The 27,795-nt window shown below is 41.1% G+C and overlaps 3 protein-coding genes across 6 annotated transcripts in view; 2 read left to right on the plus strand and 1 right to left on the minus strand.

Moving 5' to 3' along the window:
• Positions 1-6,482, plus strand: part of AP1AR (adaptor related protein complex 1 associated regulatory protein) — a 30,832-nt gene extending 24,350 nt beyond the window's left edge. For both annotated transcript variants that reach the window (XM_034772056.1, XM_034772057.1), the window contains one exon: positions 5,891-6,482. In XM_034772056.1, coding sequence (XP_034627947.1) covers positions 5,891-6,156 — 266 coding nt within the window. In that variant the 3' untranslated portion in view covers positions 6,157-6,482. The remainder of the gene's footprint in view (positions 1-5,890) is intronic.
• An 11,697-nt stretch (positions 6,483-18,179) lies between these two features.
• TIFA (TRAF interacting protein with forkhead associated domain) lies at positions 18,180-23,637 on the minus strand. Its single transcript, XM_034772892.1, has 2 exons — positions 23,532-23,637; positions 18,180-19,571 (listed from the first exon to the last, which is right to left on the minus strand). Exon 2 carries the CDS (start codon positions 19,549-19,551, stop codon positions 18,991-18,993), a length of 561 nt encoding a protein of 186 aa, XP_034628783.1. The 5' UTR covers positions 19,552-19,571; positions 23,532-23,637; the 3' UTR covers positions 18,180-18,990.
• A 97-nt stretch (positions 23,638-23,734) lies between these two features.
• ALPK1 (alpha kinase 1) overlaps positions 23,735-27,795 on the plus strand; it is a 74,589-nt gene continuing 70,528 nt past the window's right edge. For all 3 annotated transcript variants that reach the window (XR_004645900.1, XM_034772127.1, XM_034772128.1), the window contains exon 1: positions 23,735-23,833. The gene's annotated coding sequence lies outside the window, so the exon portion shown is untranslated. The remainder of the gene's footprint in view (positions 23,834-27,795) is intronic.

Raw genomic sequence — 27,795 nt, forward strand, 5'->3', positions numbered from 1 at the left:
TATATATATCTCCTCAATATATGTTCCATTCTATATGCATCCGAAGAAGTGGGCTGTAGTCCACGAAAGCTTATGCTCTAATACATTTGTTAGTCTCTAAGGTGCCACAAGTACTCCTGTTCTTCTTAGTGCAGAGAGTGGGTGTTACATGCTCTCTTTGGCCTGCCCCACACAGAAGGCAGGGGAAAAATGCATTTTGGACTTCCTCAGGCTTCTGGGTTCCTTTCCCACTGCTATATCCAACCAAATGATTACAAAAGCATAGATGAACATGGTGGTTTACATCTGAAGGGGAGGTGCAATTTTCACCAGCCATAGCTGAGGGGGAAAATGCTGTTGTGACTGAAATAATTTTGGCAATCTCAGAGCAATAAATCTAACTAGACCACAGACTTGTGGATTGCAATGCTTGGCAGTCTTCAACTGATAAAGCAGTTACAGATTAAGTTGGCATTTCATTGTGACCCTTGCCAGAAACATCACTTCCATTTTGATTGCGTTGATTTCTAGCCAGCTGGCTAAATAATGGAAAATTTAATCACATATAATTTGATGAAAAATTGCCAAAATTCAAAACTAAGTATTCAAGCAGTTATAATTGAGATCCCACTTTCTCCAGTCATTGAGTGATTCTGCCAATGGTGGTATGTGGAACATATGAAAAGGGAGCATATATTTAAAGTTGAATGTCATGGCTGATCACACTGCAACCCATATTATCGGATGGGCTCCCCAGTCACGTTAAATTTTGAATAGAAAAAATGGCAAGGTGGATCCTTGAGAAATCCCTGCAGGGGAGAAGGCATAGTCTTCACTGCTCTGAAACAATTAGAAAAAACTGATCATGACCATCTGAATGGATTCCATCCACCCCTTCCAAGTGTCTCAGTTGTCAGAACCACTGATGCAGTGTGGAACACTCCTGAATGTCAGAGAAGTATCAACAAAGACATCTGTCCATTTGCCCCGCATAGACTGTTTAGGTACTATGTTGATGGGTGCTATCAAAATACGTATGTAAGGGAGAGGCTAGATCTCCTACCACAAAAAGCCAGAAAGGTTAGAAGGGTGTGGAGAAAACTTTGCGTGCTCAAGTACTTATATATGATCTGGTTATACATTTTTGCTGTTAATGAACAGGGTATTGTTCGATTGTAGACCAAAAGTATACCAATTTTTAAAATGGGTCTCTGCCTAATGGCCACCTAACTAGAATAAACCTTGTGAGGGAATTAAACTTTGCGTGACCGAAAGACGTTTCCAAGTTAGGGAGCTCTGAACTAAGGCTTCTGGAAATGTCTAAGTTTGTCTATATACTTTTTACTTCATCTTCAAATTAGATGATTAGTAGTGGTAGTAAATATTTATATTATGATATTGCCCTAAAGACCAAGAGTAGACCAAGGGAAGGAGATGAGGATACATCATATATCAGATGAGTATCATGAAGACTAGTCAATAATAGTAATGTTGTGGTATCGTATATATTTGCAGCATATTTCATCCTGTTTGGTATAGTAAATTGTTAAAGTGTTGCAGCCAACGCAGGGGAATTCTAGATTAGTCCTCGTCCTAACAGATAAAGAGAAACTGATCTCAGAAGTAAAAGTTGATAGCTTAGGTACAAGTGATCATGACTTGATCACATTTATAATGTGCAAACAGAAGAAAGTTCAGACTAGTAAAAAATAAACCCGCACATACATATATATATATATATATATATATATATATATACACACATACATATAGTTAGTACTTAAGTAGGGCCAATTTCACAAAGCTGAAAACAATTGTGAGCCAAATCTGCTGGGAGGAAGAATTTAATTAGAAAAATATGAATGATGATTGGGAGTCATTTAAGAACCTTATTAGATGCTCAAAAATCCACAATTGAGGAAAAAGGCTGTGCTGGTTAAAAAACCAGCATAGTTTAATGCAGAAGTGAAGGCAGCTATAAAAAATTATTTAAAACAAATGGAAGAAAGGGGGAGGTTCATAGTAATGGATATAAATCAGAAATTAGGAATTGTAAAAAAATTGATAAGTAAAGGTAAGAGATTTCTCCTTGTATCCATGGCCAGCAGAGTTAAGGACATAAAGAAGTTTTTTAAATATATAAAGAATCCTGACAAAGATATTAGTCCATTACTAGAGGGAAATGGTAGCATTATCAGTAATAATGCAAAAAAGGCAGTGTTCAAGAAATATTTCTGTTCTGCATTTGGGAGGAAACAGATGATGCAGTCTCATCTTAAGGTTACTCTTGGGAGAATTCTGTGCCAAAAAATTAAGAAGTCTGTGCACAATATTTTAAAATTCTGCATATTTTGTTTGTCAAAATAACACAATATAATCACACTAGTTTTAATTATTTTGGTAATTTATTTCAAAATACCTGTCAGCAAGTATGTCTATAACAAAATAGACGACAAAAAAAGATTAAGGAAATGTTTTTGGACAAATAGATTTACTGAGCATATTAATACAGAACTTTGAGTAATTCATTTAAACTACAATACAGAAACTTATTTCCTGGACCCCGCAGAAGCAGTGCAAAGGCTTAGGGGGAGTCAGGGGTAACGGAGGAGCTGATGGAGATGAAAGTAATTTCTGGGAAGGCACCTGGATGTGGTTGTTGGATGTGGGTGGGGGAAGTATGGAACAGGTGTTTTTTGGGGGGGAGGGAGGGGGAATTGTGAGGGAGTGGGGGATCCTTCTCTGTGCAGACCTTGGCTGACCCCTAGTCTCTCCCATTCAGTTAAGCACATCTGCTCCATCCCCATGTGTCCCTGTACCCCCACTCCCATTTGGGCCCTGCCCTAGTCTGTTCCCCTCCCCCTCCCATATCCCATGCCTTCTCACCTGGCCCCACAGGCAGGGCACTGTGAGGAATGCAGCCTTTCTGAGGAATGCAGCCTCTCTGCCTTCCTATCCACTACTGCCTGTTACATCCGGTGAGCCGGCTGCCCTTTGTTCTGGTGCCACAGCAGCCCCGGTAGGCGAAAGATGTAATTACAGTGGCTCTCTGGCAGAATGTATTTTCTGCAGAGGGGAAAAAAAAATCTGCAGGGGACATGAATTCTGTGTGTGTGCAGTGTTGCAGAATTCTCCCAGGTGTATACAGTGATGGTAACACTCTTTCCATTTCACTAGTATCTCTGTAAGTTGTTAAACAGAAGCTACTAAAGTTGGCATTTTAAAATCAGTGAGTCTAGATAACTTGCATCCAAGAGTTTTAAAAGAGCATGCTGAAGAGCTCATTAAACTGTTAATGTTGATTTTCAATGAGTCTTTGAATACCGGGGAAGTTCCAGAAGACTGGAAGAAAGCTAATTTTTTAAAAGGGTAAATGGGATGACCTAGGTATTCATAGGCCCATCAGCCTGACGTCAATCCCAGGCAAAACAGAGTAGCTGATATGGGATTCAGTATAAGTTTATGAAAAATAGATCCTGTCAAACTAACTTGACATCTGTTTTTGATGAGATTTACAAAGTTTGGTTGATTAAAGGTAATAGTGTTGATGTAATATACTTAGACTTCTATAAGGCATTTTACTTGGTACCGCACAACATTTTGATTAAAAAACTAAAATGATATAAAATTAACATGGCACATATTAAATGGATTACAAACTGGCTAAATGATAGGCCTCAAAATGTAAATGTAAAAGGTGGATCGAGTGCATATGTCTCCAGTAGGATCCTGTGGGAATTGGTTCTTGGCCCTGTGCTATTTAACATCTTTATCAATGACCTGGGAGAAAACACAAAATCATCACTGATAAAGTTTGCAGATGATACAGATTGGGGAAGTGGTAAATAATGAAGAGGACAGGTCATTGATTCGGAGTGATCTAGATTGCTGGAGGAGAGTTTATCAAGCAAACAATAACATATAGCCATATTAAAACACATAATGTATATATCTTGGAACAAAGAACATAAGCCATACTTACAGGATGGGGAACTCTATTCTGGGAAGCAAGGACTCAGAGGGAACCAGTGACTTAGAAAAAGATTTGGGGGTTGTGGTGGATAATCAGCTGAACATGAACTCCCAATGTGGCGCAATGTCCAAAAGAGCCAACGCAATCCTGGGATGCATAAACGGGAATCTCAAGTAGGGTTGTAAAATAGATGTAAAATAACTTCTGTATTTGGCATTGGTGCAACCACTCCTGAAATACTGTGTCCAGTTCTGGTGTCCATAATTCAAGGAAAATATTGATAAATTGGAGAGGGTTCAGAGAAGAGCCATGATAATGATTCAAGGATTGGAAAACATGCCTTATAGTGATAGACTCAAGAAGCTCAATCTATTTAGCTTAACAAAGAGAAGGTTAAGGGGTGACTTGATTAGTCTGTAAGTACCTACATGAGGAATACACATTTAATAATGGGTTCTTCAATCTAGCATAGGAAGGTATAACATGATTCAATGGCTAGAAGTTGAAGCTAGACAAATTCAGACTGTAAATAAGGCATATACTTTTAACAGTGAGAGTAATTAACCATTGGAACAATTTACCATCACTGATATTTTTTAAATCAAAATTTGATCTTTTTCTAAAAGATTTGCTCTAGGAATTATTTTGGGGGAAGTTCTATGGCCTATGTTATACAGGAGGACAGGCTAAATTATCACAATGGTCCCTTCTGGCCTTGGAATCTATGAATTTACTGATATTGTCTATTCTTGCTCTGAATATCTTTATGGTAAACAAGTTGTCACATATAGTTAAGGTGGAACTGCAATAAAGTTACACTGTCATTTCACCCTGTTAACAGTGTAACTTGTTAAAGGATACTGTGTATCTTTCTTGATGACACCTTCAGTGAAGTGTCAGTAGCAAAGGAACAAAGAGATTGAAATATTGCTAAACTTCACAAGTACCCAGTGAGTGGATGTAAACTTTTTCCTGGAATCTCAAGTGCTAAAGGGTGTTCATTATATAAATAGCATACTACAAGTGAAGCAGAATCACTGCAGTAATCCAAGTTTAAAATGAGAGGGATTTAATTAGGAGGGTGGAGTAAACCTGACCATAATGAGAACAGAGGCACAGTAAATCTTTTATTGCCTCTGCAAGCTTTCACTTCTTTCCATTGGTAGAGGAGACAGTTTATACAACTCTGGAGATAATGCAGCATTCTCTGCATTGCTAACATCCCTCTCTTTTGGAAAATCTCTAACCTGTTATGCAAATTTCTGATCAACTTGGCTTACTTTGTGTATGTATCTTGAATTTGTCCTCTTTGTATAAAGTAAAATGGTATCTGTGTCTAGGGAAACACAATTTCTGAACTTCAGAATCCATTTCACTCGGTGAAGATTTCTTCTGCTATCACTGTGTCAGGAAGCTACAAGCAGATACATTACTACAGATCATATGATTTAACAGGAGTTAGTAGCTTTCATAGAAATTTCATGGAACCAGAAGGTTTTTAATATGTCTGTATGTGTTCAGAATACTTACATACCTATCAAGTAGAAAGGGCAGCAGATTGGTTAGTGGGAAAGACTATCAACAAACCTGATCCTATTTAGCCATGCTTCTTGCCTTCTTTAAAAAAAAAAAAAAAAGGGTGGGGGGCTAGAAAATAGTTTCGTTATCAAACAGGTCATCAATTTCCTTGTGGCCAGTTAACGACTAAAGAAGATATTGATGCCCTTACTTGCATTGACATGAACAAGACTGCTTGCAGAGTGAGGTACTAGTCAGTAAGAGCAAAAGTATCAGAATCTGACTCTAAATGTGTTCTTGTTAGCATTTAATATCTTAGCAAAAATGTGATGACACATTCTCCTCTTCCCTTGGTGTCTGCCCCTTCTCTTCCCCCCCAAAAAAAAGTTGTGGCTTTTTAAAAGTTTTCTTAAATTGCAGGCATGAACAGAATGATTCCAATGAGAGAGCGCTCTAAAACAGAAGAAGATATACTCCGAGCAGCACTAAAATTTAGCAGCAAGAAGACCGGAAGTAATCCAACCTCAGCTTCTGATGATTCAAATGGTTTGGAGTGGGAGAATGATTTTGTTAGTGCTGAGATGGATGATAATGGCAATTCAGAGTATGCTGGATTTGTGAATCCTGTAATAGAACTGTCTGCGTCAGACATAAATAAATCCGATGCTGATCAACAAGACAGATAGTGAAATTGTGTGGCTGTTGTCAATGGCAAAATGTTCAAAGTTAAATGGAGTGTACAGAAATGTGAGGCTTGTGTAAGAAAAGGAAGGAAACCATATTGTAATGCTCATTAGCAAGGAATGGGAATGATTTGTTATCTGAGTTACTTCAGAATTAAGTGCAATTTTATCATCTACCTTATAAATGTTTATGAAAATACTGGGGTGATTCTATCTTGTATATTTCTGGAAATTTGGGATTCATATAAAATTATCTGCACTAATTTAAGATTCCAGCTTGACATACCTATATTTTAACTAACCACTTTATTTCAGTGTATTTCTCCTGATTTGTTTTACATGTCATTGGCCTAATATTTATCTTGAAAATAAATATCCTACATAAGTTATCTTAATACTTGAATGTATTAAGTGGTGGGTGAGGATCTGTGGCCTGCAATGTGCAGGAGCTCAGACTAGATTATCATGATGGTCCCTTCTGACCTTAAAGTCTGAGAATGTGAAAGCGGTGAGAGATTACTTTTATAAATTGCCTTTTTCCATTATCTATTTGATTTGTTCTTTAACATAGGGAGGCCGAGTCAATAGTTTATCACATGTGGAATTGTCTATTTGCAATTGGTTTATTACCTCAATTTATTTCTTATCTTTTTTTAATTGAATTTCTTGTACCAAGCATAATGATTCCAATGGCATAGAAACAAGATTAGACAAGATTTGTCATGTAAAATGATGTATTATGTTTAGTAAAAGTATGCTACCTAAAGATTTTCTTATAGCTGCTTTTCTGTACGTCAACGGGAAATTTTGAAATTTGAAAGTTAATTAAAGGAAAATTTAGAGGACCAAAGGTTCAGTTTTTTTCACTTACAACTCATCAAATGCTGCTAGTACAAAAGTGTTTAGAGAGACTTTTAACTTGTGGAATACTTATAATTTCTTCAGCTTTGTATGAATAATTCTTAAAGTCAGCATTATGTGAACAGACTTGCAGTATGTGGGGAAAAAATCACTTGTCTGCTAGGTTTGGAAGAAACTAGCACTAGAAAAGGTTCAGAAAAGGACAACTAAAATGATTAAGGGTTTGGAACGGGTCCCATATGAGGAGAGATTAAAGAGGCTAGGACTCTTCAGCTTGGAAAAGAGGAGACTATGGGGGGATATGATAGAGGTATATAAAATCATGAGTGATGTGGAGAAAGTGGATAAGGAAAAGTTATTTACTTATTCCCATAATACAAGAACTAGGGGTCATCAAATGAAATTAATAGGCAGCAGGTTTAAAACAAAGGAAGTTCTTCTTCACACAGCGCACAGTCAACTTGTGGAACTCCTTACCTGAGGAGGTTGTGAAGGCTAGGACTATAACAGAGTTTAAAAGAGAACTGGATAAATTCATGGTGGTGAAGTCCATTAATGGCTATTAGCCAGGATGGAAAAGGAATTGTGTCCCTAGCCTCTGTCTGTCAGAAGGTGGAGATGGATGGCAGGAGAGAGATCACTTGATCATTGCCTGTTAGGTTCACTCCCTCTGGGGCACCTGGCATTGGCCACTGTCGGTAGACAGGATACTGGGCTAGATGGACCTTTGGTCTGACCCGGTACGGCCTTTCTTATGTTCTTACGTTACGTTCTTATGAGATCCTAAAACAGAGTTCCTGTGGCTATATTAACACAAACAGGAATATACATCCTTTCCAGTTACAAAACAATACATTGAACTTTTCAAGCTTTCCTATGCTTTGTAACTGGATAGTTACCATCGCTGATATGGGTTGAAACTTAAGCAGGCTTTCAATTACCACTGACCTTGTGGAATCTGATGCATATTCTCCCCTTATGTTTTGATTATGAATTATGTAAAACAAAAACTAACTGGAGAGGCTGTGTAAAACACAGTTGTAAATGTGTTTTTCCTGAGCTTGCACTAAAGCTTTACTCTCCTAATGTAAATTGTGTGTTCCTCTAGAGCGTCTTTCTGAATAAGGATTTTCATGCGTGGCTCTTTATTTTTAGAATAAAGGCAATGCACTTCCTCAAAGTTACAAAAAGCTACATCATCAGAAATAACTAAGTATATATTATCTAAAGTGTGTAACCCATTTAGATATCTGAGCCCCTATAACATGATAGGGTCGTGGTAGTTTGATCTTCCTCATGCCTTTTATCTAAAATTAAAATACCAGATACTTTGACTAAATATGTACATACAGTGACACTTTAGGAAACCGCTAAATCTTTTAATGTACTTAACATTCCATTTCTTAATTTAAGTTGTAGCTATGTTGTTGGAAATATTTTAATGTAATATCTACATTTGCAATGCCTGTAATATGTTTTTTAAAAATTTGTACACATCAAATGTATATTTTTGTTTTGGTGTAAGCAACTACTGTGTAATTTTTTTCTTGACATATTCATATTCTAAGGAAAGGCAACTTTCTCAAGCTGTAAATAAACTTTTTTTACTTGAAAACTAACCCACACAACCTTTGTCACTTTTTTCTGTTTAAAAAACGTGTTCTGCAAACCATGGTCACAAGAGAACTACTGTTGATGACAAAGGGTCTTGATTGTTGAGCAAGCAGAAAATCAGAAAGAAGGGGGAAGATATAACTTGGACTGTAGATTATTTTATTATAGTGACACACATGGTTATTAGTAACATTCCACTTTCACAGTTAAATGAGTCTCAATCATTTTGACTTAAAAATGACAATGGAGTCAGTATTTTTCTTAAAACAATTTAAGAAAAATGGCTGAATGAGACAAACTGCTTTTAAACAGCCATTGAAACAGTTCTGCAGTATATATGCTCACACATTTATACATATGAAACTGTATAAATGTACACAAGTATAATTAAAACTATGATTTTTTGAAGGATGGAAATATCTTTACTTCATCATGCTCCGTTACTATCTTCCTCTTTTTGTCTCTGTTTTAAGAGAGAAGCTGATCAAGTGTTGATGTATTTCCGCTTTTTTCAAGTTCACTTTTTTGTTTGAGTAAGTTACCAAAGTGACCTTTACAGATGGGTTTTGGGTAAAAAATGGGGTGGGGGTTTCCGCTCAATTTGGAAAATTAAGATAGCTTTTCACTTCTTTCTTTATAGGTTATTTCAAGTCAACTTGCACTCTTTACTATGCAACTGAAAGACTAGTCAATATTGTGAACTTAAGGTTGCAACTGATTGTTTGTTTTTGTTTGTTTTTTAAAAGTGTCCATGGATTTTTATTGTAATGGGAACATTTCTAATAGAAGTCCTGAACTTGGAGTCAAATTTGAACTAGTAGTGTGTCTTCAAGATTCATCCTTCTAACTGCAGGAAGCATTGTAGGTAAATTAGCCACAACAGATTAGGAAAGCAGAGGGATTTTAGTGTGTTGCCCACAATTGCACAGCGGTAGAGTGGCGATGATACACAATCACCTTGACTTGCAGTTTCCTTATGTAACTATTGGACAATACTGCCCTCATAGTGAGAGAGCTGTTTCTGAAAGGAAAGTCTAACTGTTAGACTAACAAGATGCAGTAGTGGAGCAATAAGAGGGAGCATGCAGAGTCTTAGATTGCAGTATTCCTTTGTTCTAGTCACTGTTAATACATGTCTCATAATTGCTAAAATTCACTGTTGACCCTTTCCCATTTGTCTGGTCTACTAAAAATTCTGTCAAAAGCTGTCATCTCTGCTGTTACAGGGAATTAGAAGTAGCCAAAATGGGTGGACAATCTTGATCTCATGATGCAAATGTCACATTGCCCTTACGTTTTTTCTATGTTTTTTTCTCAGTAGGATGTCGGGCTCACTGACGTGGGTGACTGCCTGAGAGAATTTTTGTTGGAGATTGGTGTTTTAGTCGGAGGAGTTTCGTTTTCAACAAGTTATTAGGGAGGAGGTGATTGCAAATGATCACCCCCACTCCAATTTTTGAAGATAATTTTTAGTTGGTGGTTCAAAGGTGGTAGCTTTTTACTGTAGAACCACCCAGGCAGCCTCATCAGGACAGAGGATCAGTTGTCACTTTGTGGTCAAGTTGCTGCACAGAATGATGCAAGCAATTCCACCAGTAAACCAAACAGTTTCCGTTCAAAAGGCTTGTGCTATGTGCTTTAATAAAATCCCACAGATACCATTAAACCACTTGTCATGTGGGCGGGACATATTCAGCACTGTCAGCTAAACTTCATGTGAGCAAAGTTGTTTGATGTAGTGATTTAAAAAGGCTGCTAAGCACTCAAAAGTGTTCAATATTGGTATTCTTAATGTTGTAATCACCAGTGTAGCCAAACCAAGACAAGACTTAAGAAACTGTCATGTGGGCCCCCTATGTTTCTGCATAACTAAGCCAAAGATGTAGGGCAAAGCTTTCCTTCAAGGGGCTCATGGCAGTCTTTAGGGACAAGGAGAGGGAGGTTCCATTAGTCTTTCAGATCTCTAACAAAGCTTTTGTAATGTCCATTGTTACTGTTTTACTGTCACTATTTTGCTCGGGGGGGGGGGGGGAAACTGGTTTTACACTAGCGTAACTCTATTGACTTCAATGGAGTTATACCTGAGTTTCACCAATTTAAGTGTCCAAGAAGAATCAGAGCCCTGGTCTCTACAGTGAGGTTTTGCCATGACACCCAATAAGAAAATTACTTTCAACTAATTCTTGTTCTTTAATATCCTGATCCAAGAACAAATGAAGTCAAAGGAAAGACTCAGAGTGTCCCTGGATCCAGCCCTACAGGTATGTCTCCACTGAGCCTCCCAACTCAGTAAGATAGATTCAAGCTAGCACACTAAAAATAGCAGTGTAGAAGTTGTGGGGTAGCTTGGGGTACCCAAGCTGAGGGTAGCTTTTGCAGATGCAGGGAGTTGAGTGGGCATGAGAGCCTGAGATGCAGCCCAAGCAGCAACATGTACTCTGTTGTAGTTCGAGCATTAGCTCAAGTCGAGCTAGCATGAGTTATTCTACCCAGGCTGAGAGGCTCGCTCCCAGCTGCAGTGTAAACATATCCTAAGACAGAGTACTTGCTAAACATCCACACTCTGCTGGGCACCCATCTTACCTGTAAAGATGGAGGATATCGATATTTCTTTATTACACTTACATTTTACATCTTTAGCTATTAGAAAACTAGTAACGATATTAAAGATCACTAGGGCATCTAGCAGGCAGAGGAACATGCCAGAGATGATCCCAGATTTCACTATGAGACTTTCTGCAACTACATACACTGTGTTCACCCAAGAATGTGGATACTGCTGTGAACCTTGGTGAAGAATTACAGGTAAATAACTTTTTTCTTATTCATTTGGCAGTACAAAAATAAACGATCAGCTATTTTCTAAGTATGTGCCTTTATTGTTGAAGCTAAGTCATGTTCTAAGACCTGCTCACTTTCAAAATGGATCCATGTTACGCATACCATTTTGTATTCTGGTAATGAATAGACAAGTTTGTTTATGATATTTCATGATTTAATACCAGTATCTCCAGGCTATGGCTAAACTATCAAAGTGCAGCCATTTGTTTTCTTGCTGGCATTTTTTATCCAATTAATTCATGCAGTCTCTTCTTGCAGTAAGTTTCATGCAAAATGTGCTAGGGTGATTTACAGTCTTTCTCATGTACCACGGAAAACTTTTATTGAACTGGATAAGTTATGTAAAACAACTGTCATAAACCCAGACTTAAAATAAAAATCTTGTCTTTTCTCAGATCTTGCACAGTAATTCAAACGAGCCCAAACATTTCCCAGACCACGTAGATGAATCTTCTCCACTGAATATTTATTTTATCTGAAGTGGTTTGCTTACCTTTAATGTGGGCGGACTTTGAAAATTCACAGAAACAGCATGTGAATATTGTGCACTGAGGAAAGGACACCAGAACCCAAGACAGAGAAGGAAAGACATTTTCCCTGATAGAAGAAAACTCTCTTTCACTCTCCTATATCTCTCAAAATCCGTTCACTTCATATCTTTGTTTTTTTTTCCACACAGCTCATAATGAAGTCTATGAGCCTTGAGAATTGTTGATGAAAAGTGCCTGGCTCTAGTTAGGCTATGCCACAGATTTTGTGTGTATTAGCTGACAGCTATCAACTAGTAATCTGTAGATGTAACTGTCAGTGTTGGTTGCCTGAGCTGCACTTCCTCCCGTTTGAAATTTTCTTGGCTAAAATCTATTAGATAGAACTGATGATCTTAAATTACTGCAATTTCTCTACGTTGGGGGCTTCATGTCCACCAGGTTTGCCTCACAGAAGAAGTGCATATAATTCTTAGATTCTTTGGCGACCCATAATAGAAATAGAAAATGTCATTTCCCCCTATGATCTGCAGTCCCATTATGACCAAGTATGCTAGCTTTCAACAGAGTAGCTCAAAGGGGCATCCGAACAGTTGAAAGTAGATAAGAAAGAATTATGAATTTTGTTGTTGTAGGAGCAGCAGTGATCTGTATGCTATGTATAACCTGTGTGCTCAAAAGGTCTGTTTGGCTTTCCCCCTCCCACTCCCTCCTGGAATGCTTGTGGGATGAATGGGCTGGTTTAACAGCTGGAAGGTCAGAAGAGCTTCCAAGTAGACAAGGTGTCTGGGACTCTAATTAGGCAGCGATCACACACCCAGTGCATAGACACTGCCCGAGGTGGAGTGTGACCAACCAGATGCAGCCAAGTCATCTCTAGTCGCAGGCCATGAGGAGCAGGTCCTTAAAAAGGGAAGGGGCCATGTGCTCAAGAGTGCACTCACAAGCTTGTACCTCCCGTGAAGGCCCTTCGCCCGGGTTCACCGCGCATTCCGTCGTGCCTCGGGAAGACTTGCCTTCATCGCACCGTCCATCGCTGCGCTGTGGGACACTTACCTTGAAGGATCCTGACATCTCCAGTGCCTTGCCTGTCCTGGGAGCGTGAGTATGTGAATATGAATGTGACCCCCTCCCACTTTTGAGGTTAGCTATCAATGTAATAAACGTGCTGCTTTCTGCCAAACTCGGGTGGGTCATTAGTCCTCCCTAAGCTTACTAGCTGGCCCAATTTCGGGTAACGTTAATGGTGGAGAATGCAGGAGTGAGTGTGTGACCACCACCCTCTTTCTTTTGAGCTTAGCTTTCAGTATAATAAACGTGCTGCTTTCTGCCAAACTCTGATGGGTCATTAGTCCTCCCTAAACTTACTAGCTGGCCCAATTTCAGGTAACATTTGTGACCGCTAATGTTTTTTAATTTGAATGTCCCTTTAGATTTTACAGTTATATAACTACTGAACCAAATTCTGCTCACACTGATGCTGACATGAAACCAGAATGACTCTGATGAAGTCCACTGCAGACATACACCAGTGGATGTAAGAGAAGGTTTTGGATCCTTGTTTATTATTTTCCTATATTTTCATTAAAGGCCTGATCCAAAGGCAGTCTATGGAAGTCTTTCCATTAACCTAGGATCAAGCTCTAAGACATTTTATCCCTGCTCTTCTGCAGTGGTGCAGCCAGGGCAAAGCAGGGTAGCCAGCCACGAATGGATCACCCTGGTATAGAAAGATTCTTCAGTAGCAGAGCCACAATGGCAACTAGTGTAAATTAGCATAAACCTCAGGCTGTTCTCTAATTTATGCCAGAGCACTGGATTGGTACAGAACTGGCATATGATCAAAGGAGCAAAAAGATGGCTTTAAGCAACCTTTGCACAGCACCCTGGTTTCACTGTACACTCCTTGGCATGGAAGCTTTTTAATTGAATTGTCATAAGTAAATATAACTTTGGAATGTTTGTGCTTCAATATTTACACAGCACTTGTATTTTTAAATGTATTGGCATCCCCTTTGAAAGGAGTCTTCACTGGCCACAAAGTGATCTTTAAATGGAACATTTTTCTAGTGAAAAGGTCAATTTGGTATTAAGGACGTATTTCCATTTTGAGTCAAGACACGGATGGCACTAACCAAATGTAGCCATGAAGGGATGTATGTCTGCTGGGCCTAGAAGATAAACCTTTTATTTATTATTATTGGTGGGTGGGATTCTTATCTGAACTAACCAAAACCTTACAAATTATTTGGATTTGGGAATTTTGTTTCTCCTAAACTGTTTTGCCTATTTCCAGGGCTGAATTCTCCTACTAGTCCAGAGGTGGGCAAACTATGGCCCGCAGGCCATATCCGGCCCACGGGACTCTCCTGCACGGCCCTTGAGCTCCTGGCCGTGGAGGCTAGCCCCTGGCCCCTCTCCCGCTGTGCTGCCAGCACTCTAGGCGGCAGGGCTGTGAGTTCCTGTTGGGCAGTGTGGCTGCGAGAGCTGCCGGCCTGCCCCGGTACTCTAGACTGTGCGGCGGCGTGGCTGGCCCCAGCTGGGTGGCGTGGCTGCCAGTCCTGGTGCTCTGAGCGGCATGGTAAAGGGGTGGGGAGTGGGGGGTTGGATAAGGGGCAAGTGGTCCCGGGGGCAGTTGGGACAGGGAGCAGGGGGCGGTTGAATTGGCGTGGGAGTCCCGTCAGGGGGCGGGAGTGTGGATAGGTGTCGGGGCAGTCAGGGGACAGGGAGCAGGGGGGTTGAATAGGGGGTGGGGTCCCAGGGGGGCAGTTAGGGGCAGGGAGTCCCAGGAGGGGGCAGTCAGGGGACAAGGAGTAGGGGGGGTTGGATGGGTCGCAGGTTCTGAGGGGGGCAGTTAGGGGGTGGGAAGTGGGAGGAGACGGATATGGGGCGGGGGCCAAGCTGTTTGCGGAGGCACAGCATTCCCTACCCAGCCCTCCATACAGTTTCGGAACCCTGATGTGACCCTCAGGCCAAAAAGTTTGCCCATCCCTAGAGCCTGATCTCTATTGAATATTTTGCCTCTGTTCCACAGAAGTCAATGGGATTTCCATTGCAGAATGAGTGTAGAATATACAATGAAGCTCTGTGCTGTGGCTTACAGGTCTGCTGTGTGGATTGGAAAGGAGAATTTTTATTGAATCAGCAGGTTTTTTGTGGGGGAGGGGCCTCTCTTTTCTCCTTATATAATCTATTTGAATGGTAGAGACCAGAATAGAATTGCCATTTTGTTGAGAATATTAACTTGGGAAATGTAATACATGGTCAGGAACAACGCAACCGAGTTGAAGCTTTCTATGTGACAGGACCAGTAAATAATGAAGAAAGTAATATCATTGTACAATGCAAATTTTGGCAACCTGTTTTGAAGTTAAGTCTAAGATAGCACCAAACAAGTGTGTCAATATTGTAAATTATAGCTGTAATAAATTTGTAGAAAAAACTAATAGGAATACAACTACTTTACGTGGGTAAGTACAAAACAACACTTTCAGGCAGACAGACAGCAAATAAACATAGTAAATCATATGTATTTTATGACTAGATCTGAGGGCCTGATTTTGAACAGGATCTTCACTACCCTCCCTTTTTGCACCCAAGTACAAATACCTGTGCACAATTATTTGCAAGTGTATTTGGATGTCTGTGTGGCATGACTGTGCCCATATATAAACTACTTAAATGTTTAAACTGATAGCAATTGTTCCTACTAGATAAGGACAAATAAAGCAAGGCTTGTGCCATAATTTTCAAAGATGAGATCCTGCAGTTAGGCTCAGAAATCCATATTTATGGAAGTTGCTAGTGCTCAGTACAGATGAAAATCAAGTGACTTATTTAGATGGCTGTAGATGGTTTTAGGAGCCTAACTGTTGGCACCATTTTTTTTTAAATCAGTGTTCAGGTTTTAAAATCCTGCCCCTTAATGTGCATCTAAAGCTACATCCCACTTTTCTCCTGATATGAAGAGTAAATTTCCTCTAGTTCTGTAGACAGTATCTGTATAATAGCTGTAAAGGTAAATTTATATTCAGGTGGATTATATATACAATTCTCAAAACCAAAGATTTATAGTTTAAAAAGTCCCTCTACTAAATTACAATGCCCTTGTGTGTCACACAGATTTAAAAAACTGACACAATAAAGCTGTTAGGTGTCTCTTTATCTTCAGCTTAGTGTTGAGTGGTACACCCCACCCACCCACTCCAGTGTAATCCTAAAAGCATCTCTGAGCTTTTCTTGTAACATAGTTAGCATTGCTATGATTTCCAGCATCCTCTCTACCTAAATCCTTTTAGATGGTTCATTTAATCCCTTTACAATTTAGGGATGTATTTCAATGTTATCGATGATTGAGTAAAAATGGAATCATACTTGATAGGATGGTGTTCAAGGCTCAGTTCTAACAAAGACCCTCTCCACGTTAGCAGACACAACCATAGTTGATGGGAAATCCTGGAGGAGCCATGTTAGATACTGAGGTCAGAATGAGATTCTCTGAGGTGGAAATATAGAGTTTGGCCCTAAGTTTCAAACATGGCTCAATTTCTAGCATAGACATTGCATGCTCCGTGGTCCCGTTGTGTAGGCAGAAGAGCAGGTTTGAAATCAACATGTAGCTGCTTAGAAATCACAGCTAGAAACTCTTTGCCACAATGATCGATAGTGCAAATTTATAATTGTTTAAGCATGTCCTTTGCTGCTTCCCCAAACATTATTTTACCTGGAAGTTCCATCTGAAGTGAGAGCATGCAGTCAGTGTAGATAACCCCACTGCTCATATTATTCAGTGCTCAACTTTCTAGGCCCTATTCAACATTACCCTGCAGTCCCTTTGCCCCAGCTAAGCTGCTACAGAAGGGGGACAGGATAGGCATGAAAGCTACCCAATGCAAGGAGTTTCTGTACGCCCTCCAGAGGATCCCCAGGCACAGAGGGAGGGGACTGGGATGTGGCTGGGGGAGACCTGTGCTTTGACAATTCTGTGCTCTTAAGGAGATCCAGAGTTTGTTACAGCAGTAGAGCAACTTGAGGCAGCCCTAAGGGCCAGAATTGAATTGAAATAAGTAGAGCCAGAGCCCTGAAGTTTGTGGGAAAAGCAGCTGTTGGGCAAAGGATTACACACTTTAGGTGAATTAAAATTTAAAAATGAGGGTAAACAATGCATATCTATGTGGCGAATGTTGTAGGTCTCCAGATGGCATTATTGCAGGCACTCTTCTATTTCTCTGAAAGCATGATCTTGGAGCAATGCTCATCACCAACTGTGAAACAGTTCTTTTTAGATGCTGAACAATTACCAGTAAAGCTTGAGATCTCAGAATAATTTTCCCTCATATAGTTGTGCTTACAAGCTATACCCACACAAGAGGATAAAATATAAGGCATGCAAACATTTTTAACAAAACCTCAACTAGACATTCACATTATTTTATTTACACTCATCTTTGAAGATATAATAGCATTTTTATTATAGCACATTGTGAGGCTAAATATACCAACTAAATAGCTCCATTTTCACAAAATATGAATAAAAAAAAGTTTGAGTTTCATTTTCAACCCTAACATCTAAGTTAGGGTTGAAAATGGATCTCAGTCTGAATACAGATTGCACTTCAGTATCAAAGTTAAGAATGCAACATAACAAATTTGTGTATTAATCCTGGCCATTTGTGGTTTATTTACAAAGCCAGGATTTTGCACTGTGTTTTACAGGGATAATTAAACAAATGTATGAGAGACCTTTTGTTACTGGGGCTGGCCCTTTCAGGAGAGTCAGAGCTCTGTGACAAGCTCCTGAAAGTGAGAACAAGCCAACTCAAATCCACCTGGAGGTAAAGAAATCCCTATGCGCCTAGTTGACAGCTGATTAGCTAATGAGCCTGACAAAGGGTTACCAGTCCTCAGCTGAGGTGATAGTTCACCAGAGCAACAAGTTCAGGAGGGGGTTCCTGGAGACAGGAAGTCCCCTGAGGAGAGCTTACCAGAGCCAAGAAGGTGCACTCTTAGGCTAGGTCTACACTACCGGCCTGTATCGGCGGGTAGAAATCGACCTCTCAGGGATCGATTTATCACGTCCCATCGGGACGTGACAATTGATCCCCGAATCGACGCTCTTACTCCACCAGCGGAGGTGGGAGTAAGCGCCGTTGACGGGAAGCCGCAGAGGTCTATTTTGCCGCCATCCCTACAGCGGGGTAAGTCGGCTGCGATACATCGAATTCAGCTACGCTATTCGCGTAGCTGAATTTGCGTATCTTAAATTGACCGCCCCCCTGTAGTGTAGATGTAGCCTGAGACACAGAATGGCCAGGCTGTCAGAAACTACATGCTGCTACAGAGAAGAGCTACAGCTGATAGATCTGATTCTGGGGAAAGAATTCTTCCCAGATCGTGGCAAGAAGCCTGAACCGAGAGAGCTGCTGGAGTGGACTGGTGGACTCATGTGGGATGGATAAATTAAGATTGATGGTCTCCCAGCTAAGACACTGGAGTGAAGGTTTGGATGCATTTTCATTGAGGCTCTGGTTAATAAACTAGACCCCCTCAGAGGGATGCTATTCCCTAAATAAAGCCTCATTTAACTTACGGATAGCCTACTTGGGGAAAGTGAGGCAGGGAGCATCTACAGGACACCTGGCCAAATAGCAGCACTATAGGACAGGTACACCCTGTCTGAAAAAGCTTATGCTCTATGGCCTGAGTCCTACAGTTGGATCTGCTACCATGAGCCTTTAGGCCCAGGCAAAGATCCACTAACTCTGATTAGGATTTACCACAGACAAACACAGAAGATAAGACAGTGGAGGGGAGGAGACAGGATGGACATTAAATAAAGATGATGCAGGTCTAATGACGTTTGTAAACAAGTAAGTTCTGATATGTTTAAACAGTGGGCAAGAGAGGAAGAATACATAACACAACAGTGGCAACTGTGGAAAGCAAAACAAATGCAGTGCACTGAGGAGATAAGATTTGGTCCTCTGAAGTCATACTGAATTAGGTATTGGACACTGTTGAAAGCAACCTTCTATCATAAATCATTTTCATCCACCTCTATTGGTCTTACTCCTTGGGAATAGACCAAAGAAGGAGAAATGCCACACTCAGGTATGGGCTGCAGTAAAGGCAGGTGTCTCTCTTGCAAAAGTGAAGCTTGGGCCAACTCAAAGCAAGTCTCAAAATAATCCACTGAGTCCCCATCTTGTCTTTGCATTAAGAGTTGGTAGTCTCCAAAGCGAATGATGCATTTCCATGGCAGGTCAATTTTGTTTAGGTAGTCCAGTTCCACATTGTCCACAATTAGTTTGGTTTTTTTGCTCATGTTCTTTATCTCAAAACCAAGTTCTGAGCTGTTGAGTTGCCTGAAAAACTGCAGGGTAAACTGAACCCGGGAAACACGGGTATCCATTAAATTATAATGGCAGATGTTAGAATCTCGGCCAAACTTTGCCACTTCATCTACCCTGCGCCGCTCTCGCTTGTGGAATTTTAAGCTGCGAAACACCTGCTTTTCTTCTTGGCAAGGATGGTACAAAGTTATATGGAGACAAGTTACTGTCTCTTCAGTTTCCACTTCTTCCATGGAACTCATGATGATGATCCTTCTCAGAACTACAAGAATGAAAGAAACATGAAATTATTGCAATGCCAAAAAAATCCACTTGGAACTGGCATCATTTTAAGAACTTTACATACTACTGATTAATTAAAATGTACTTGTTTTATAGAGATCCATGGGTAGTAAACATAGTCTAGCAGCTTGGGCACAGGATTGGGAGTGAAGAATTCCAGCTCGATCACAATAGTTCCATTCCCAGTTTTGCCATTGACTCATGTGGATCTGGACAGGTCAAAAGCCTCTCTGTGCTTTGGTTTCCCTTTTGTAAAATGAGGATAAGTACAGAGACAAGGTGAGTGAGGTAATATCTTTTATCGGACCAAGTTCTGTGTAAGAGCAAAAGTTTCTCTCTCACGAACAGAAGTTGGTCCGATAAAAGATGTTACCTCACCCACCTTGTCTCTCTAACATCCTGGGACTGATATGACTACAACAACACAGCATACAACCACAAGTACAGGCTGTTATGAAACTGCCTTAATATTTTTAAATGTTTTGAGATCTTTGCATGAAACTATGCAAATATATTAACTAGTTCTGCCCCTATTATAAGTGTCTTACTAAATGAGTTCACCTTTGAAGAAACATTTTGGTGATACATCATTGGAAGCCTAAACACTTGTTTTGTAGACCTCAAAGACCCACATTGGAACTATTATAGTATTTGTTAATGACTGAATATTATATATCACTATTTATTATATTCCTTTGACAATATGAAATGTGACAAGTACAGTTTGCCTGGGATGTGGGAAACTCAGGATCAATTCCCCTTTTCCTGCCAGAAGGTGGGGAGAGGATTTGAACAGAGGTCTCAGATCTCTCTAATCACTAGGCTGTGGGACATTCTGCTGCAGGGTTTCCTCAGTCTCCTGTTTTGAAGCAGTGGCACTCCAGCTAAATAATGAAAGTAAGTGGACAGGCCCCTTGGTCTTGCACTTCCTAGATGGGTTCCCTAACCTCTGGACTATAGAGTCATTCTCCCTCTCTCTGGCCTAATGATTACTTCAGTATTTATCCATGGTAGAACAGTCAAGTAGGAGCTCAGAAGAACATTAGCTTTTTCAGAATTACCCACTGACACAAACTTTACCTTTTGAAATCTCATTAAGGAGTAGCTGCTATATGTAATACATTACAAATATCAAAAATGAATTTAAAGTGGGCATGAAAATTCCCCTGCTTTCTCCAACAAAAATGGGGTACAGGATTTGCCATACTGCATCAGACCTGTGGTTCATCTAGCCCAGTATCTCTAACAGTGGCCAACACTAGTTGCATTAGAGGAAGATGCAAGAAAAACTGCAGTTATGGAAGTCTGTCCAGAGGGAAAGTTTCTTCCTAAACCCTATTAATTAGCAGTTGGCTCATGCCTGGAAATATGGGGTGGGGTATATCCCTTTCAAAACTCCTTGTTCTTGTTTTTAATATGTGCTACTGTAATTCTGGATGTTTTTGTCCACATAAATATATTTAACTCTTGGCCACGTATTTTGTGGCAAAAAGTACCACAAGCTATGGTATTTCCTTCTACATCCAAATAAGTTCCTCACTTAACTGATACGTACATTTCACTATGAGGTGCATCATCAGTGTTATTCATTGTATCGGAGTCATTACTAAAAGCAGTTTACAGTTCAGTCTATTGTATTTTATTGCTACGTGAAGCATCATTGCGATATGGACTCTGACATACGATTGCCTTTCCAAGCATAAGATTGCACAACTTTAATCTATAAACACACAAAGAATGGATTACTGGTACTAGGACACCTTTCTGTGATGCCAGTATTTAGAGATACCATATAAATATCTCAAGATCTCTGGAATTATTTTCCTTATTTTCCTTCCTTAATTGATATTCAAAACAAGGTACAATGCTTTTTCTTACAAAGCAACAGCTCAGGCGCAGAACATCTCCCGTTTCAGTGCTAGATAAATCTGCCTAGGGAAATCACATTAGTGAACTCTACTTAAGCATTACTTGCTAGAATGGTGCTGGTATGGCTTTCCTGGCCATAGTAAGCAAAACCTAAATGTTAAGAAACAAATTAATTTCAAGTAGATTCTGATTTCTAGGCTGTTTATAACTCCTGTAACTAATTCTGCTTTTCCCCAGCCCATCTTGAAAACAATATAAAACTGATGGAAGCAAAAAGCCCCCAGCCTTTAGCAAGAGTTTTACATTCATAGGACTACAGCGTTAAACCCTTGGTGTTATTATCACATTTGGAATGTGCATACTTGTCTCACTTCCCCTTACATTCCGCGCAAATCCATCAGCAAAAAATCCACACAACTTCCTTGGGGCACTGACTGTTAACATCACCAGGCATGGGAATGTGTGGATCTTTTGCTGAAGGGTTAGGCTGCCCATACACCCACCCCACAAAAGAAAATTTCTAAGACCAAATTTCTTTCTGGTATTCAAACTTTTTATACTGACAATAAAGCAAGCATCAAGAGGTGAAAATACTAATGATGCAACTGTTTTGAAATCAGTTCTGACTCCATTAAATCTCACAAAACTTAGAAAGGGAACAAACTGATTACACCATCAGGTCTATTCCCCCCATCTCCCCTTACAAGATGTAAATTCCTAATAGAGGCCATAATAAATGTTTGTCCAGGCTAGCCTGGATCTTTTCTCTCCCCCCACCCCCTTTTGCCTCCATTTGCCACTGAGGGGCATAGCCACTGTATGGACTGAAGTTTGCTACTGAGAGGAGCAGCTAAAACCTGGAGTGCAGTTTGCCAGTGAGGCAAGCGGTTGGACTGAGGACTGTTGGCCCCCTGGAAGGGGGGAAAGAACCTAGTGGGGCACAGCTGGAGGGGTGTGTCCAAAAGAGGATGACAGGGCTGAGGGAACGACACAGTTCCTGGATGCAGAGACAGGAGTGAGGATGGGTGGGACACCACCTGAGGAGGGCGCATGGGCAACCGGAGCTAATTCCCAGGATGGCCAGCAGGGGGTGCCGCAGTGGTGAGTCGAACACCTGTCACCAGGTCCAAGAGCAGAATTTCCCATAATGCCTGGGAATTGACTAGAGTAAAGAAAACATTTTCCCCAACATCTATTGCTATGTTTATTCCTTTGTAGGTTTTTTATAAGAGTAAATTTACTGAGAGTTGACAGTGCAGCAAGATCTAGTACAGACATCCAAGGTCCTGACAATTAAGGGCTTGATCCTGCTCCTATTGAAGACAACAGCAGTAGGCACACGCCCTAAAATCGCAGCAGAGGGGCCCCTCCAAGCTCCATCCCACCGCAGATCTGTTGATGACACGGATCTTTGGCGGGAGGAGGCATCCCTTCGACCAAGCAAAAAGGAAGCTATACTAACTGGATGAGGGCAGCAGCCGAATGCCCACTCCCACGCCAATCTCTGTCTGTAATCAAGAAAGTGCCCCTCACCGGCAATGGCAGTGAAAAGGTACTCTCGACCCGGCCCCTTGGCTGCCACCTGCCAGTGGGAAATTTTTCTCCTTGCAGCTGGGAAACTCCCAAGACGCCGATTTAGTCCACCCACGAGCTGCCGCTCACAGCGCATCCAAATGTAAACACGCCACAGCCTGGCTTTGCCGCTTGCGCAGCCCCGCGGGGTCTTGAAGGCGCACAGCTGCGCTACGCCACGCCACGCCATGTCTGGGCCAGTGGGAAGTCCCCTGCCATGCCATGTTACCAGCTGCCCCCCGCGCAAGCCCGCTCCAAGGAGCGAAACTCCCGCTGCCTTCCACAGGCGCAAGTAATTGCGCGCCGCCCTTTGCATCCCCAAATCAGCCCGTCCCCACTGATTCCCCCCGCCCCGAGATACAGACACACACATTCCGCTTGTGGCGCAGCCTCTGCTGCTGTCTGCCCCCCTATCCCCACCGCTCCCATCCATCCCCCTTTAAACTGCCCCCGGGAAAGAGCCAGCGGCCATGGACACCCGTCAGCTCCGTGCGCTCACCTCTGCCGGGGGACCCAGAGCGCAGCGAGGGAGATCCCAGCGGGGTGTCGGGGGAGCTAAATGAGCCTCTCCCGCGCCCGGAGCCTGCTCCTCTCGGTGTTAGCGCTCGAGTCTGTCTGTGCGGAGCTGCCACGGGACAGGATTTTCCCCGCACTCCCCGCCCATTGCCTCTCGCGGGTGGAGGAGGTGGAGCAGCTGCACCATGGGACTTGTAGTTCGCAGCAATAGGGCTTCCTGCTTCACCTAGGGCGGCCACCAAAACAAACTCCCTGCATCGGCGGCTTCTCTCCGGCGAGCATAATGTAAGTGCCCCTTAGTGAGCATAATGTAAGTGCCCAGCACAACGGTCAGCAATTCGGGTAATTAAAGGGACTCCAGCAACTTTAAAAACAGGCTACGGGCTGAACCTCTGATCCTTGTGAATAACGCCTGCTGATGACCAGATCAGAAAGGGATTACACAAATGTATTTCCCTATTATTGTATCACTGTGTTTTCTTTGCGCATTTAGCATTTGTGTGTGACTCTACCGTTTGCTTTGTCCGCTCGTACAGTCGGTCAGTTTCCTTTGCTGGTGTTGCGGCCTTTCACACAGCAACGGAGCTGAGAAACATTTTAATAAAAACGAAAATGAGTGAAAAGCTCCCAGAAACTGTTAGGGAGGAGTCAGGGTAGGTATAGTGCCTGAGACTACATTACCACATTGGCAATGGCCATGTTAATTAAAATTGATCCATCTTGTAGGAGGTGTCAACATACCTGACATTTATTAATTAAAGTCAAAGAAGGAAGTGTTGAGGATCAATTGAAGGGAACTAGAACAATAATCTGCAAGAAATTCTGAGCTCTATTCAGCAGTTTGTTTCTATCTGGGTTCTTGTACAGGATCTATGAGGGACAGAGTTTATTTATGTGTATCATACATGTTGTTTGCATTCTATCGGTGTAAAAAAAAAGTTCTCTTAACACTATCATGATCAGATTTCTGTCACTGATGATTTATTTTGAGCAAAATCTTGCTCACTTTACTGTCACACAGCCCTCACCGAAGTCAGTTGTGATTAATGGGAGTTTTGTTTAAACAGCTCTCAGTAGTCCATTCTAAAGAAACATGTTCAGATACAAAAAGTTTTAAAGTTATATTTCTAGGCAGCAAGACAGGCTGAGTCAAATGGTCAGTTAATTGCATTGTAATTGCATGTACCATTCTGCATGTAAGTTGCTGAAAGACACTTCACTAGTTCTCAAGTGTATTTTTCCCAGGTTATTAACCACCCTTCCCCACTAGGCTTTATTTAGAAACAAACAAAATATCTGCTTATAATGTGGTAGGCAGAATAAATGCCAGCAGGGCCGGCTCCAGGGGTTTGGCCGCCCCAAGCAGCCAAAACAAAACAAACAAACAAAAAAGCAGCAATCGCAATCATGATCTGCGGCGGCAATTTGGCGGGAGGTCCTTCACTCCCAGGCGGAGTGAGGGACCGTCCACCGAATTGCCGCCGAATACCTGGATGTGCCGCCCCTCTCCGGAGTGGCCGCCCCAAGCTCCTGCTTGAGAAGCTGGTGCCTGGAGGCGGCCCTGAATGCCAGTGTTAATAAGCTATCCATTTACGTTTTAAAATAGGAAGTAAATTGAAAACTGGGCAGGTGACATCAAATGAACTACCCAACTAAATTAACCAAAGACCTGTACATTTAGCAATGCAATGTGAGACAGGACACTGCTTCATAGGACTGTTCACGGAGGAGGAGGAGGAGGAATCTTTGTTAATGAAACTTTATGGTTAAGATCATAAACCCATTGTGACACCGCACCCCATATTCTTCATAGTGATATTACTATGATATGATTATAGTATAATGATGCATTTTAGGCAAGATGGGTAATGTAAGATGTCATTGGGAAAGTTATGGTCTGCTGAATATGATTATCCTATTTGTCATTGGGGAAAGTTATGGTCTGCTGAATATGTTTATCCTATTTGTATGCTTGTATTATTTTTGCATCTGAAGTTATGAATATTGGCTACGTATCTGTATTTCAAATGTAGTTATACCTGGGTGATGCCCATTAGGCAAGATGCTTTCAGTCTAGATAGTGGGTGGGAAGGGCCTGTTCAGGGTAATAAGCCATTAGGGGAAACAGTAGGCCTCAGGAGAAGCTTATCCATCAGCTGGTGAGCCTTCCTGTGAACACTCCAGACAGCCTGTAAGTAATGGCTGCTATGACTCAGCAAGGTATGCAAAGGCCTGTAACCAGGCCACATGATCCATCTCGGTGTTTTTCCATAAGCTGAGTTTAGCATACGGAGGGAATCCTTTTCCCTCCGTATGCTAAAGCTATCTAAGGCAGAGAATGACATCATCTGTTGTTCTTCACTCCCCATACAAGAAGATTCCTGGAAACACCTAAGGAACAAAGACTGAACTGGGGGATTTCTAGCCTGTGTCTGAACGACCTGGGGATTCCAAGCTGTTAAGCAAGTGTAGCTTGTCCCTCAAGAATCTGCAGTCTGCTTGTACCGTCTCTCCGGGTGAGAGATTGGATATGAATTAGCAGTTTATCTAGTATGATCAGCTTAGTTTGTGTTTTTGTTTACTTACTAAGTAATCTGCTTTGATTTGTTTGCTACCACTTATAATCACTTAACATCTATATTTTGTAGTTAATAAATTTATTTTATGTTTTAACCTAAACCAGTAAGTTTGCAGTGAAGTGCTCGGGAATCCTAGCTCAGAAGGGCTGTTGCATTTCCTCTGCACATTGAGGGGGAGGCAAACTGGATAATAAATTCATACTGGTTAGGGTTTAGACCAGGGCAGGATGGTACAGCTCTGGGGACTTAGGCTGGGAAACTGGTTATTTTGGCCTCTCTACTGTTGGTTCGTGCAGTAGCTGGTCAGAGCCTGCAGGTAACTGCAGCTGGGTGTGTCCCTGCCTGTGTGAGTGCTGGTGGGAAGTATAAGACCGGGAGCGGGTCTGCAGCTTGTCACAGCAGCACTGTATGAGAGGGAGCCCAAGCTAGTGGGTCAGAGAGCTCAGTGGCACCCCAGTTCCAGGTGGCATGCTAGGGGGAACCCATCACACCTATAAAGGTCAGTAAAAACCAAAATTATATTTCCACAACAATCATTGCATTCCCTCTTTCATAGTGAAGTCTTTCATATTACTCATTGTGGTGATAGCTTTGATTTTATATTAAATACCTTATATTCAGCATGACTGAATAACAGTTATTGTAACAAATATCTGAATTCCTTGACATCTGTAGGTTCAGAATCTCAGTCTACTGTTGCATTAAACAGTGTTCTGACTTTAGGATCCTGTGGGGGTGGGAGTTAAAAGAAAGAGAGCATCTGTAAATACACACGTGCATATGTCTGAGTGTATGGCACATGAATGCAGAATTAGGCCCTCTATACAGTTTTCAATCTTCCCACATTCATTTTGTAGTACCTAGTCTTCAATCAGTATCACACTTAGTAAAGCACACAAGCTACTTTGGACTACATCCATTTCAAGTTTAAAACAAAACTAATGTTGAGATCTCCAATCACAAAGGAATTACTGAACAAGTCTTTAAAAATGTAGAAATCACATCTTAAAATCCTGGGATAATTCAAAAACAGACAAACAAAATTGTACTAAACTTTACAGTGGGTGGGGGAAACAACCACTTTGGGACTGGAAGTGAGTGTGCAGAAATTAATTTCAAATGGCAGTTTTTCTAAAGCATTTTCATTTACAGGTGCTTAGTGTCTCTTCATTCATAATACTAGCAAGCAGTTCTGCTGGAACCCTGGTAACCACCAGAGTTGGGCTTGGAACCTGAGATATGTATAGAGTCTTATCCAGTTTTCTTTATATGTATTTGCAGGATTGTCTCCAACTTCTCCCTCAAGGACTGGATTTGTCCATAATTCATGAGGTTGGGAGGATTTCTACATTCAATTTGTTGTTTTACCGTAACTGACAACCACTTTGGTTGTCTGCTTAGGGCACTGAATTTTTTAGTTGTGCCTCTTTCTTTAATAGCTTGTCTCGAAGACAGACAAAATTAGACTATGCAAGCAATGCTCCCAGCTGATAGTGTAAAACATAAAGTAGATGTATTTATACCAGTACATATTAGAACCATAGGAATTAATGTGATAAATAAAATTTGTAAATGTTACCCTAATATGATCTAACACAGAAAAGAGAAACTCTTTTCAGTTCTTAGCTTTCAAATAGATATTTGTGTCCTTAATGTATAACTTTCAGC

This window comes from Trachemys scripta, chromosome 5 (assembly GCF_013100865.1).
Source record: "Trachemys scripta elegans isolate TJP31775 chromosome 5, CAS_Tse_1.0, whole genome shotgun sequence".
NCBI classification, from domain to species: domain Eukaryota; kingdom Metazoa; phylum Chordata; order Testudines; family Emydidae; genus Trachemys; species Trachemys scripta.